The sequence below is a fragment of the Puma concolor genome, chromosome D2 (assembly GCF_028749965.1).
Source record: "Puma concolor isolate L17-30 chromosome D2, mPumCon1.1.hap2, whole genome shotgun sequence".
Classification (NCBI taxonomy): Eukaryota; Metazoa; Chordata; class Mammalia; order Carnivora; family Felidae; genus Puma; species Puma concolor.
Window position 1 is genome coordinate 32548922 of NC_141677.1, and position 12329 is coordinate 32561250.

The following is a 12329-nucleotide window of genomic DNA, read 5'->3' on the forward strand; positions in this document are numbered from 1 at the left end:
CTAGAGTCCGGGGATAGCGACGCAGGTTATACAGGGTCCCTGTCCTCTTGGAGTTGAACTTCTGATGTCAGGGGACAGACAGCACACTTTGAGCTTCCTGGGTAGTGACTCAGGGAGCCTAAGGGACATAGTGAAGAGGAGGTCCCTTCTCTGGGAGTGCAGGAAAGGTGAGAAGTGATGTGTTTGCAGATCCGCCATCCTTCCTAGGGTCGCACCCACCCTTCCTCCCCTGCCAAACCTGGTTGCGCGTTCCCTCCTTGTGGATTGTTTCCTCCTGCAGGTTGTGCTTGGTGAGTGAAGTAGGAGTGGTGGGTGTTTCTGTAACACTCCTCTGCACCCCGTCCCCACCCGTAGCAGCGGGTGCCTGAATTAATGGGATTAAAAAACCCAGTAACGTTGAAGAGGACTGCTTGTCATTTCTCACTTGTTTAAAATTTCCAGGACCCTTTGCTTCCCTGATAACATCTGTTTCAAGGGGCTCCTTCACTGTACTGTTTCTGCTTTCCTCTTCTTTCCCCAGGAGAGTTAACGTAGAAGCCACATTCTGTTTTACCCGCTTACCCTGCAGAGAGCCACTGAGCTGTTCTAGTAACAGTGAAGGGTTATGGCGTAGTAAACATTGCACTTAAAGTGGAAAACGAGAGTTGATGCCCTGTCTCAATCGTAGTTCACTCCAGCTTTAAAAACCCTGCCCTCAGGTTCGGCTCCTGGTCCTTGTAAGATTTTCCCTTAAACTCTGATGTATGGGACTGGCTAACCCTTCTGCCACATCTGCTCCATGGTTTGGAAGGGGACACACAGAGACACAAGGCCCTGTGTCTTTCTGCTCAGGCTTAGCCTGTCCAGGGAAGCATTCTGTTCAGTGGTGCCCACCATCTTGTCCTTCCAGGTGAAGCAGTCTGTTGCAGAGGACTCTAAGGAGTAGCAATAAATATACTTCCCTTTCTTTCTTTTTTATTGTGATTAAAATGTATGTAACGTAAAATTTACTATTCTGTGCATTTTCAAGTACAGTCAGTTTGTGGCGCAACCGCTCCTACCATCCGTCTCCAAAACTTTCTCAGTACCCTGAACTGAAACCCTGGCCCCATTAAATGATAAGCCCCCATTAGCATATTTCCCCCCAGCTCGTGCCAGCCGCCACTCTAAGTACTTCTCCTTTTAAGGTGGTGCATTTGTATAAAGCAACATAAGGTTAGAAGTCTTGAGATTTATATTTCTTTGAGATTTATATTTCTTTGCTCTGATGAGGATGAGCTTCAGGCATTGACTCCCGGCTTTACTTCTGCTGGCCACGGTGCCTGCTTGCATTTTGCTTACCTGGTGGTAGAAGCATGGCCGTCTTAGGTCCTGGTACTTACCTGCCTTTAATGTCGCAAACAGAATATGCTGGCTTCTGTGCACTCTGTGAGAAAACTACTAGTTGCGGCGTGTTTGTGGTATGTGCCATGTAAATCTTTGTAAGCCCAACTCCACATTATTTATTTTTAAAAAAATTTAAGTAGGCTCCATGCCCAATGTGGGGCTTGAACTCACGACCCTGAGATCAAGAGTCACATGCTCCACTGACCAAGATACCCAGGTACCCCTTAAGTCATTTTTTTTAACTTTATTTATATATTTTTTAATGTTTATTTATTTATTTGAATTTTTTTTAATGTTTATTTTTGACAGAGAGAGAGAGAGGGAGCGAGCATGAGTGGGGGAGGGGCAGAGAGAGAGGGAGACACAATGGAAGCAGGCTCCAGGCTCTGAGCTGTCAGCACAGAGCCCGACGTGGGGCTCGAACTCACGGACCATGAGATCGTGACCTGAGCTGAAGTCAGACACTTACCCGACTGAGCCACTCAGGCACCCCATAAGTCGTTTTTAATAACATGTTTTTCTTATTACGAAAGTAGTACATGTCCACTGCAGAAAAGTAGGCAATACCGATAAGCCATAAGGACAAAATGAAAATCTTGCTACCTAGAGCTAACCACTATTTACATATGTCTTTTTCTACATTTAAATCCAGTTGAACCGTACAAAATATCTTTTGTAGGTCAAAAGTTTTGAATGTCAACAATTTCACATAGTTTCATACACAACACTTTTTATTTTGTAACTTCTAACTTGAATTTTAGACACAGATCAAAATGTCTTCTCTCTAGAGGTTGGAGATAGTCTTGATAAAATTGCCGTGTTTTCAGTACCTTGCTCACATAGGGGAATTGTGCTTACCACTGAACAGTCGAGTTATTTTTAGCATATTGCCCCAGAGGAGTCTAAAGTCTGGACTAGTGATAAATTCTGCTGATCTTCAAACTCTGAATACACTTCTGAGAGGAGAGGATAATTCTGCAACACAGGATGGATGCTGCTACAGATAAGAACAAGAGGCTGTAGGAAGATGGGGGTGGGAGTGTGGCCAGGGGTCAGCAGCCCTCTACGGTGTTATCTCTTCCCTAATTCTGCTCTGTGATTATCAGCTCATATCGCTATAACTTGATGTTGATTTAACTGTGGGGTTGTCCATAGTTCATGAATAGGAATCAGAGTTATGTGGTGGGAGGAGGTCATAACACTCCCAGTTTCTAGCCTTGGCACCTTAACTAACACCCATAAGCTCTCTCAGCCTGTTTCCTCGCAGTAAAATGGGCAGAAGTACTACCCGCCTTACTTAGTCATAGGGTAATATGAGTATCGAGAGGCATAATTTGAAAGGAATCTGTAAGCTGCAAGGAGCTATACGTTGTTGTCCTTGCATTGGCACTTACTATTTTATTACCTTAAAACACTATAATTACTTTTCTTTATGTACCTCTGGGGACTTTTACTTTTGAGATTATCTTTTCGGGTCATGGCCACATGATCTTTTCATTTCTAATTTCTGCATCTCCGATCTTACATTTCTGTTCTTCCTACCTGTACTGTTAAATCGCACGCAGAGTTGAGTCTGTCCTCCCCGACCCAGCCACATTACTGTACTTCTCAAGGGACTCCTTTTTGCTGAGTTTTAGACCTCTTTCTGTCCCATTAGTTATTTATTTCATCTGTTAAATAAGGGAATTGTTCTGAATTTTTACAGCTTTAATACAGTTAGAAATATCAAATAACAAGCAGCTTAAACGTCCAACGCTAAATTACATGCATTTGATGGACTGTTATGGTAGTATTTAAAACTATGTTTAGGAAGCATTCTTCACGTAGAAAATTCTGTAATCGAGAAGAGGGCACGGCGTTGTACGTGCTCTAGGATCACAGCTGTGTACTTCAGTGTGTAGAACTTAAGAGTGGAAGGAAGTACAGTAAAACCTTGGTGTGCGAGCATAATTTGTTCCAGAAGCATGCTTGTAATCCAAAGCACTTGTATATCGAAGTGAATTTCCCCATAAGAAATAATGGAAGCTCAGATGATTCGTTCCACAATCCAAAAATATTCATATAAAAATGAGTATAGTACTGTAATATAATACAAAATAGAAAAATAAGCAGCCTGCACGTTAGAAAACCTTCGTGACTGGTGTGCGGGAGACAAGAGAGAGGAGGGTTATTGTGTAGGACAGCTTTCACTATCACTAACAGAATCACTGCTATCTGTTGACTCAATGGAATCTTTCTTTTTGTGCAATTTTAACAAGGAACCTATCCAATGACCTAGAATAAAGCAGAGCATTCCTCAGCTCACTCTTGGAGGGAAAAGCAAAGGGCCGTCCATAGGTGCTTTGAAATGACAAAAAATACACTAGTGCCAGTTGTGGGCACCTTTGAATGGTCTGAAAAATCACCGATTTCTGCCAAACACTGCGGCCTGAGACCGTGCATCCGAGCATGGGAGATGATTACCCACAATCCTGCAGAGAGAGAAAGAGAGAGGAAAGAACCATTGGTTCAGTTGTGATCATGTGACATTGGGCGTCATGTACTGCTCGTATTGCAAGACATCGCTTGTTTATCAAGTTAAAATTGATTAGAAATGTTTGCTCGTCTTGTGGAACACTCGCGGAACAAGTTACTTGCAATCCAAGGTTTTACTGTCTTCCAAAGTGTAAACAAAATAGCAACTACAAACAAGTGATTTCAATCCCTTTGTCTTCTTATTCAGTCTCAGACTCAGTTACCTGCTTTGCTCCAGGCATTGACAGAGTATTGGCTCCAGTGCTGGGCCACAGAGGGCAAGGTGGAAAGACAGGCCTGCAACCCAAGCAAAACAACTAGTAAAGATGCAAGGTGTCCTGTCATCAGTGCTAACAGAAGGCACAGATGTAGTCTATGCTTGTCGGAGAGAGTTCCACTGGCTGGGGAAGTTGGAATGCCCACATCTAGAAATGTAGGAGAAGTTCATATTCATTTCCTGCCTGCACAGAAGCTAGGTCTAGGTTCCTTATAGACTCATTTGGGATAACTGAGAATTCCTGCTGTGCATAGAGTCCTGGGTGTCTAGGGCTAGGAAAATTGAGGCTTCAGTGTATTTATTTATTTTTTAATGTTTATTTTTGAGAGAGAGAGAGAGACAGAGGCAGAGTGTGAGCAGGGGATGGGCAGAGAGAGAGGGAGACCCAGAATCTGAAGCAGGCTCCAGGCTCTGAGCTGTCAGCACAGAGCCCGATGTGGGGCTCGAACTCACGAAACGTGAGATCATGACCTGAGCCAAAGTTGGACACTTAATCGACTAAGCCACCCACGTGCCCCTTGCTTCAGTTGAAGTCCGTGCTCCATCACTGATGTGATCTGTGGCCTTGAGCAAGTTATTAATGCTTGATCCTTAGTTGCCTTTGGATGGTAGGTAATGCTTTCTGTATTGAATCTGAATTCATTAAAAGTTATGATGGTCTGTTTAGATGCCATGCACTTACAGTTATTATCAGAATTCCCTATTTGTCCTGTACTCTGCCTGACAGGGAGTCCGATTGGTGTCCGTGATACTGAAGCCCTTTTTAGGTCCAAAAGATGTTGAAATGCTGTCAGGGTGTATGTTGAATGAGAGACTGGAGCATAGATCCTGAAGAAAAAGCGTGGCTTGGTCATTTGTTTTGGGGAAGGGAAGAGAGCTTTTGGGCATCTGAAAACCTCGGGAAGGTCACCAGCTCTGAAATGATGTTATTCGACCCACCATTCTGCTTCTGGGAATTTATGCTCTAGGCACGCGCTGACGTGTGCAGTACCTGTTGCAAAGTTCTTGTTTCACTGTTGTTGGTAATAGGAAACACCAGAAATAACCTAACTGTCCACTATGAAGGAGCAGGTTGAATCAGTTATGATGCATGCATATGGTGGAATATTTTAGAGCTACAAAAATGAGTGAGGAAGCTCTGAGCTTTAAGAGAATATTCCTAAGTAGAAAAACAAGGTCTAATACAGTTACTAGAGTGTGCTACCTTCTGTTTAAAAGGTGAGGCAAATAAGATTTTATTTTTATTATTGCTTGTAGAAGCATAAAGAAAGAAAAAAAGGAAAAAAAAACTCTAGGTAGGTATTGTAGAAATGAATAGTAATAGTGTTTCCCTGAGGGTAGGATGAAAGTCTAGGGAACCGATAAGAGGGAAACTTTTAACTCTGTGTGTGTGTGTTAATTTAAATAACTTTTTGAACCATGTAAATGCATTGCTTATTTGAAAATTTAAATGTCAGAGCTTTTTTTTTTTTTACAAAGGAAAGAAACTACGTTTACAATCGGAAGGCAGGTGAGATCGCAGGAGGCACGCGGAACAGTTCATATATTATGGCTAGTGGGTCGTATCCATGCAAACTTAGGTGGGTAACGGAGCCAATTGTATCTTTTAGGTTTATGGTCAAGGTTTAAAAAGAGATGTTTTAAGCTCATCAGGAAGATGCCTATTATTGGTCGCAAGGTAAGTGGAATCTGTACAGATCTTCTCCCCTACCGCCACCCCCGTAATCACTTCCTGTTTCTTCTATTTACCGAACCTAGTGTGAATTCCCAAGGGTGAGGGTGATTTCGTTCCCCACCTCCAGGGAACATCTGACAATGTTTTGAAGACCTTTCTGGTTATCACAGCTGGAGGGGAGTGCTATTGGCATGTAGTGGATAGTGGCCGGGGGTGCTGCTAAATATCCTACAGTCCCCCACAGAAAATTATCTGCTCCAAATGTCAGAAGTGCCAAGGTTCAGAAATCCGACTTAACCCTTTCTCGAGCATATTTGACCAAAGGAGAAAGGCCATGTCTGTTAAGGAAGACCTTGAAATTAGAAAACCTGGCAGAAGTGGCTTTAGAGCAATATCTGGCCGTGCTGACTTTAGGTATGTATCTGGGGTTGGGTGCTTACTTGGTTTAGACCAGGGTTGGCAAACTTTCTCCGTAAAGGACTAGATAGATAGGAGAGGTCTAGACTTCGCAGGCCATCCCGTGTCTTTCCGAACTCTTCAAGTCCGCCCCTGCAGCGGGAAAGCAGCACAGGGTGATGGGTAAAGGGATGAGCTTGGCTGTGTTCCAGTGAAACTATCTTGACGAAACAGGCCGGGGTCAGATTTGGGCTGTAATTTGCTGACAGGGTTAGAAACTTAGCACTGTTCTCTTGCTCTTTGTACCTGTCTGCGATATAGTATGTTCCCTTCACTGTGTCCTCTCTCCCCTCACCCACGCTGAGGATAAAGACTGTCACCTCTGTACCCTTCCCTCAGGCTCCTTATCACAGAAGAAGATAACAGTGCAGGCCCTGGGCATGCTCGGAAGAAGGCACATGAGTCCCTAATGTCGTCATCTCTCCCAGGGTCCTGCCTGCCCCTCAGCTTTCCTTCAAGCTTCCTTTCACTTTTGGCTCTCAGTGCCCTTTCCCTTTTCCCCTCTCCTGACCAAACCAGAAAAGATGTCAGGCATCTTTAACGTTTGACCAAAATTCATTCAGACCCCTGTGCTAACTCTCCCATAACTGTGTATTTATTTTCAGGTGCATTTCCTATAGGGGAAGTAGAAGTAGTTATTGGAGGTAGAAAAGGGGAATGGGAGTGGATAGGCTTTTATTTGACTCCAAATCGCCGTAAGCCCTAAAAGGAAATCTCCTTGAGTCTTGCTAGAGTTAAGGGATAGGGGGAGGGTGGCCTGGATCTCGAAGGATACTAGCATTTTCCCTTCTCACTCCCTGGATTTTTGTGCTCTTTTTCTTCACACATTTCTCCTTCAGTTTCAGATTTTGAGACAAATAAATTCCAGACACTATTATTAAATTCATAAAATAACAATTGGAAGGCACTTAAAACCCATATAATCACCTTTCGTTTTTTAGAACCAGATTTTGCGGCTCAGAGGCAAAAGTTCTTTGTTTTGAGTGACGTGTGTATCCTTGTGTCATTCATTCCCGTAAATTCACTTACTGAACACATACAATTAGTGAGCGCATGCTCTGTCAGATACTACTCTGGATGCTGGGGATATAGAGGGGAACAAGACCAAGTCCTTGCTCTGTGGAGCTTATATTTTTGTAGGAAAATCAGAAAATAGGTAAACACATAAGAATTTCATTTTTTTAAAAAGTTTATTTATTTTGAAAGAGACAGTGCAAGTGGGGGAGGCGCAGAGAGAGAGAGACAGACAGACAGAGGATCCCAGGCAGGCTCGATGCTGTCAGCACAGAGCCCAACACAGGACTCGAGCTCACGAAACCTCGACATTACGACCTGAGCCGAAACCAAGAGTCAGATGCTTAACCAACTGAGCCAGCTAGGCACCCCAAGAATTTCATTTTGAAATAAATGTTGTGAAGAAATTAAAATGTAATAGAGGTTCTGAGGCAGTAATTGGGGGGGGTGCTTTCTAATATAACTCATTATCATTTTTTGTCTCTCTTATTACAACAGCATAGTCTGTGCGTGGAAACTCAGCTTTTTTTTTTTAATGTTTATTTATTTATTTAGAGAGAGAAAACACAAGTGGGGGAGCGGCAGAGAGAGAGGGAGACAGAATCTCAGGCAGGCTCCATGCTGTCAGCACAAGAGCCCGACTCAGGGCTCGAACTCACGAGCTGTGAGATCATGACCTGAGCTGAAATCAAGAGTCAGACACGGAACCGACTGAGCCGCCCAAGCGCCCCCAACGCCCAGCTTTCATAGTTTGCTCCTGTTGCACGCTCTCCATTTATGCGGCATAATTCTTCATGTACATCTTTAAAAATATTTTCGCTTCCATCACACGCCTTGCGTCCATCACGTGCCCGAGAGCGTGGCCTCTGCTGTCTGCCGGCGCTTGCTTGCGAGGCGGTCGCAGTCGTGTTTCAGAGGTGCGGCTTTCCCTGTGGTTTCACTGGGGGCCACGTCTAAGGAGGTGCTCTTGTGTTGGAATCATCCGAGGCTACAGATGGGAAAATCTAAATGTTTGCAGTCAGATCGTGGGCCTGACACTTTCACCAGTGTGTTGCTGAAACCTTCTCGCTGTCACACACACAAATTGTGACATGTAGCTCTTTTTCCAGATCTAGCACCCGACAGTCTCTTAGCACAGATAGCGGCCCCTGCTCTGTTTTGTTTTTTTAAACCCTATTTCTCCTCCCCACCCCTCAGCACTCCCCCAGCACTTTTCACTACCTGACCTTCATTTTCGGTCTCTGCTGCTACAGATAAGCCTCATGAGAACAGGAGTTATTTTCACTTGTACTGCCTCCCTTATTTTGTCCACTGCGTATCCCTGGCCCATAGTAGTAGTTCAACAAAGTAGTTCACAGGCTGTTGCGGTGAGGATGAAGAGAAAATAGCCATAGTTGATGAACTGTAGCAGAAAGGACCCCAGCCCCTCCTAGCCCTTGAGGGCCAAACAGGACAGGCTGTGGACAACCTGAGGAGGTAGAGCGCAGTCCCCCTGGCATTCTACCAGGGATGTCTTGTGCACGCACGTGAGAAGCTGTGGAGGGCCCCCGGGTTCTGGGTGTGCCCCGCGTGTGTCTGTCTGTTCAAGGAGCTCATCACCCCCTCGAGTACTAGGATCCCTCTTACCGCTTGGCTTATTTTCTGGTGGCTGTTTGTGACTCTACCTCTGTTTCTTTGGCACACACATTGTAGCTGTTGCCAGGACAGGAATAAGGTCCAAGTACTGCTCTCAGAGAGGTGCTGACCCTGGCAAACGCGAAGCGTTCACGTTTACGCGCTCACCACGTAAAGCAGTGGTGAGGTGAGCACGGCAGAGGAAAGGTGTGGGGAATTGGATGCATCTTTGACTTTCAGAGAGAAAGATGACGTTTAGTCTTCTAAGAGACATTCCAGAAAACAGCAGGTAGTCAGAGTGTCACCACATCTTGTTAAGAACAAGATGCCGTCGTCCCCGTTTTGCACGCTCATGTCATGCCCGGCCTTGAGCGGCTGACTTGGTCTCTGCTCACCACACTGTATGCTTCCATCTCCGTGTTAACTTTCTCTCTTACCTTTGGAGATCCAAGATAACTTGAACAAGACCAAGGATGATATTAGCAAGAATATGTCGTTCCTGAAAGTGGACAAAGAATACGTGAAAGCCCTGCCCGTTCAAGGTCTGAGCTCGTCGGCGGTTCTGGAGAAACTCAAGGAATACAGCTCTATGGGTATGATTCTCGGCAAATGCAAGCTGTTGACTTCCTTAACGTGGCCGGTCTGGTCATCGTTTCATGATTGTACAGGTTAAGAACAGTTCACCCTTGGAACTTAGATGCTTGTGAGAGCCCGCCCCGTCTCAGAGGCTGAATTTCTTTCTTTCTTTTTTTTTTTTAAAGTTTATTATTTTTTTTTGACAGAGAGAGAGAGACAGAGCATGAGTGGGGGAGGGGCAGAGAGAGAGGGAGACACAGAATCCAAAGCAGGCTCCAGGCTCTGAGCTGTCAGCGCAGAGCCCGATGCGGGGCTCGAACTCACGGACCGTGAGATCATGACCTGAGCCGGAGTCAGACACTCAACTGACTGAGCCACCCAGGTGCCCCTGAATTTCTTTTTTTAAAAAATTATATGTAAATTCATCCTTCATCCATAAAGCAAAACAGTCTCCTGAGACAGTAGAACTTAGTCCCATTTCCTTTGGTAAGCCTGAATAAAATAGGTACATTTGTCTTTTAAAAAAACAATGAAAATGAAATACGGATTCATTATAGAAATTGTGAAATCTGCACAAAGGCACAAAAGAAAATAAAAAGTGACTCTAATTCTATCATCCAAGATAAACACAGATGAGATCCACATATAAGTCAGAGGTGTCAGTGTTTTTGTGTAACACATACACACGTACACATACAGGTACATGCATGAGTGTATAAGGGAAGGATGAATATACCGAGTAGCTCAATGTTTAAGAGTGTAGCCCACGGAGTCAGCCTGGATTCCCACTCTGGTTAGGCCACTTAAATATGATCTTGGGTGAGTTACTTGACCTGTGTCTCAGTCTCTGTCTTTCTACAGTAGGGATCATGATAATAGAACTTACTTGAATAATCATAGAGATCAAACAGGATGATACAGGTAAATGTATAATAACTGGCATATAGTAAGTACTCAATAAATGTTAACTTATGGATACAAATACATGTTTGTTGCAGATTAAGATCATATTACAAATATTTTAAAAAATAAGCTTTCTGGTTTGTCATCATTTTAGATTTAAAGAGAACTTGCAAATGTCATACATACAGAGATTTCCCATACGCCCCTCACCCTGCTTCTCCTGATGTTAACGCCTAAACTAACCACGTTAACACTGGTTAAAACAGTAGTTAACTAAACTGCAAATTCTGTTCCTGTTTCACCAGCTTTTCCTCTAGTGTCCAGGATACCACATTGCATTTCAACAAACACACTTAAAATTTTCTACTTGACATGTTGTTTTTGACATCAGATTGTATAAAATTAGATGCAGTCCAGGATTTATAGGTGATGGAAAGCAGGGATCGGCACTCTGAGACCTTTGTATTAAAAGTTTCCATGATTATGAGGGCAGATTGCTGCCACTATATTTCCTTCCTTTCCATTTTTAACTCGTCCATTGCCATATTCTGTAGCACAGGTAAAATGACAGGAAATGAAACCATGTATCCTATTTTCGAAAGGCTGGTGGCCTCCAATCTGAAGACATGCATGATACAGTCAGTCCAGTGTCCTTTAAGGAAGAGGGAAAGTCACACTGGCAGCAAGCCAGAGTTTGGCAGATGAGCTGAGAGTGAGGACGTTCACTGCTCAGTCTTCTCTCTTGTTGGAGCTGAAGATCTTGGCTTGATAGAGCCCGTGGCTACAGTTTTCAGTCCGTGCGTCTCTGTAATTGCCCTCTCACTTGCACTTTCAGTAGGGCACAGCTGTCCTGTAGTGAAAGGACCTGGGATAGCCACGCCGGCAGATTTGTTGATAACAAGGTAGACTGCCTTTGGAGAAGCACGTCAGACAGGAAGTGGAAAGTTAGACCTCACGTTCTGGTCAGGAACCTTTCTTCTGAGCTTGATCCCAGTGTTGACCGCGTTCCTGATGCTGAGTGCTACTACATGTGTTGCTAGAAGGATGTGGCTAATTGTTGGGGAGTGGGTTCCAGGCTCGTGAGAAGGAGGGGACACTGAGACCAGGGGCCGATGGTACATGCATCATCATGGTTTGTCTGGTCAGGGATTCAGTTCCCGGACTCCAACTCTGATGAGAGTGTACTGCCAGTTCATACTTTCTGCCAACTCTGCTCGTAACGCTCCTCACACTTCTTTGACTGGGTAGGAAGGGAGAGAAGAAGGAACCTCTTGCAGAAAAAAGTCAAGTTAGTCATACAGAGACCAGAAAATGAGTAGAAGTAAAGGAAAATTTTTCTCCTTTAGAAGATAGTTGGGGATGATGACAGCGTCTTCGTTGCACTATATATTTTTTTAATGTTTGCTTATTTTTGAGAGAGAGCATGCACGAGGGGAGGGGCAAAGAGAAGGGAGATACAGAACTCGAAGCAGGTTCCACACTGAGCTGTCAGCACAGAGCTGGATGCAGGACTCGAACCCACAAACTGATATCATGACCTGGGCCATAGTCAGATGCTCAACCGACCGAGCCACCCAGGCGCCCCTCGACTGTCTGTATTATACCTGGGTGCTGTGAATATCTTTTCACACTGTTGTTGATGGTAACGGAAGATCTTTCATCTTTATTTTGCTGCGATAGCTCTTTATTGGAATGCTTTTTCTTGATTTATAAGAACACCTTTGAGTTTCCACTCAGACTTTGGGGTTTCTTTTGTACCAGTGGGGTTAACTTCTTATTTCTTCCTTATTAGAACCTGAGTGTAGGGGCGCCTGGGTGTCTCAGTCGGTTGAGCATCGGACTTCGGCTCAGGTCATGATCTCGCGGTCTGTGAGTTCAAGCCCCACGTCGGGCTCTGTGCTGACCTCTTGTTCAGAGCCTGGAGGCTGCTTCAGA

General features: G+C 44.4%; 1 protein-coding gene across 5 annotated transcripts in view; it reads left to right on the top strand.

Annotated features, from left to right (window-relative positions):
* The window catches only part of SGPL1 (sphingosine-1-phosphate lyase 1), a 59055-nt gene that overhangs the window by 26055 nt on the left and 20671 nt on the right, over positions 1 to 12329 (top strand). For 4 of the 5 annotated variants that reach the window (XM_086679907.1, XM_086679908.1, XM_086679909.1 and 1 more), the window contains exons 4-5: positions 5767 to 5834; positions 9361 to 9583. In XM_086679907.1, the coding sequence (XP_086536033.1) occupies positions 5767 to 5834; positions 9361 to 9583 (291 nt within the window). The remainder of the gene's footprint in view (positions 1 to 5766; positions 5835 to 9360; positions 9584 to 12329) is intronic. The other variant, XM_086679906.1, reaches the window with a different exon arrangement.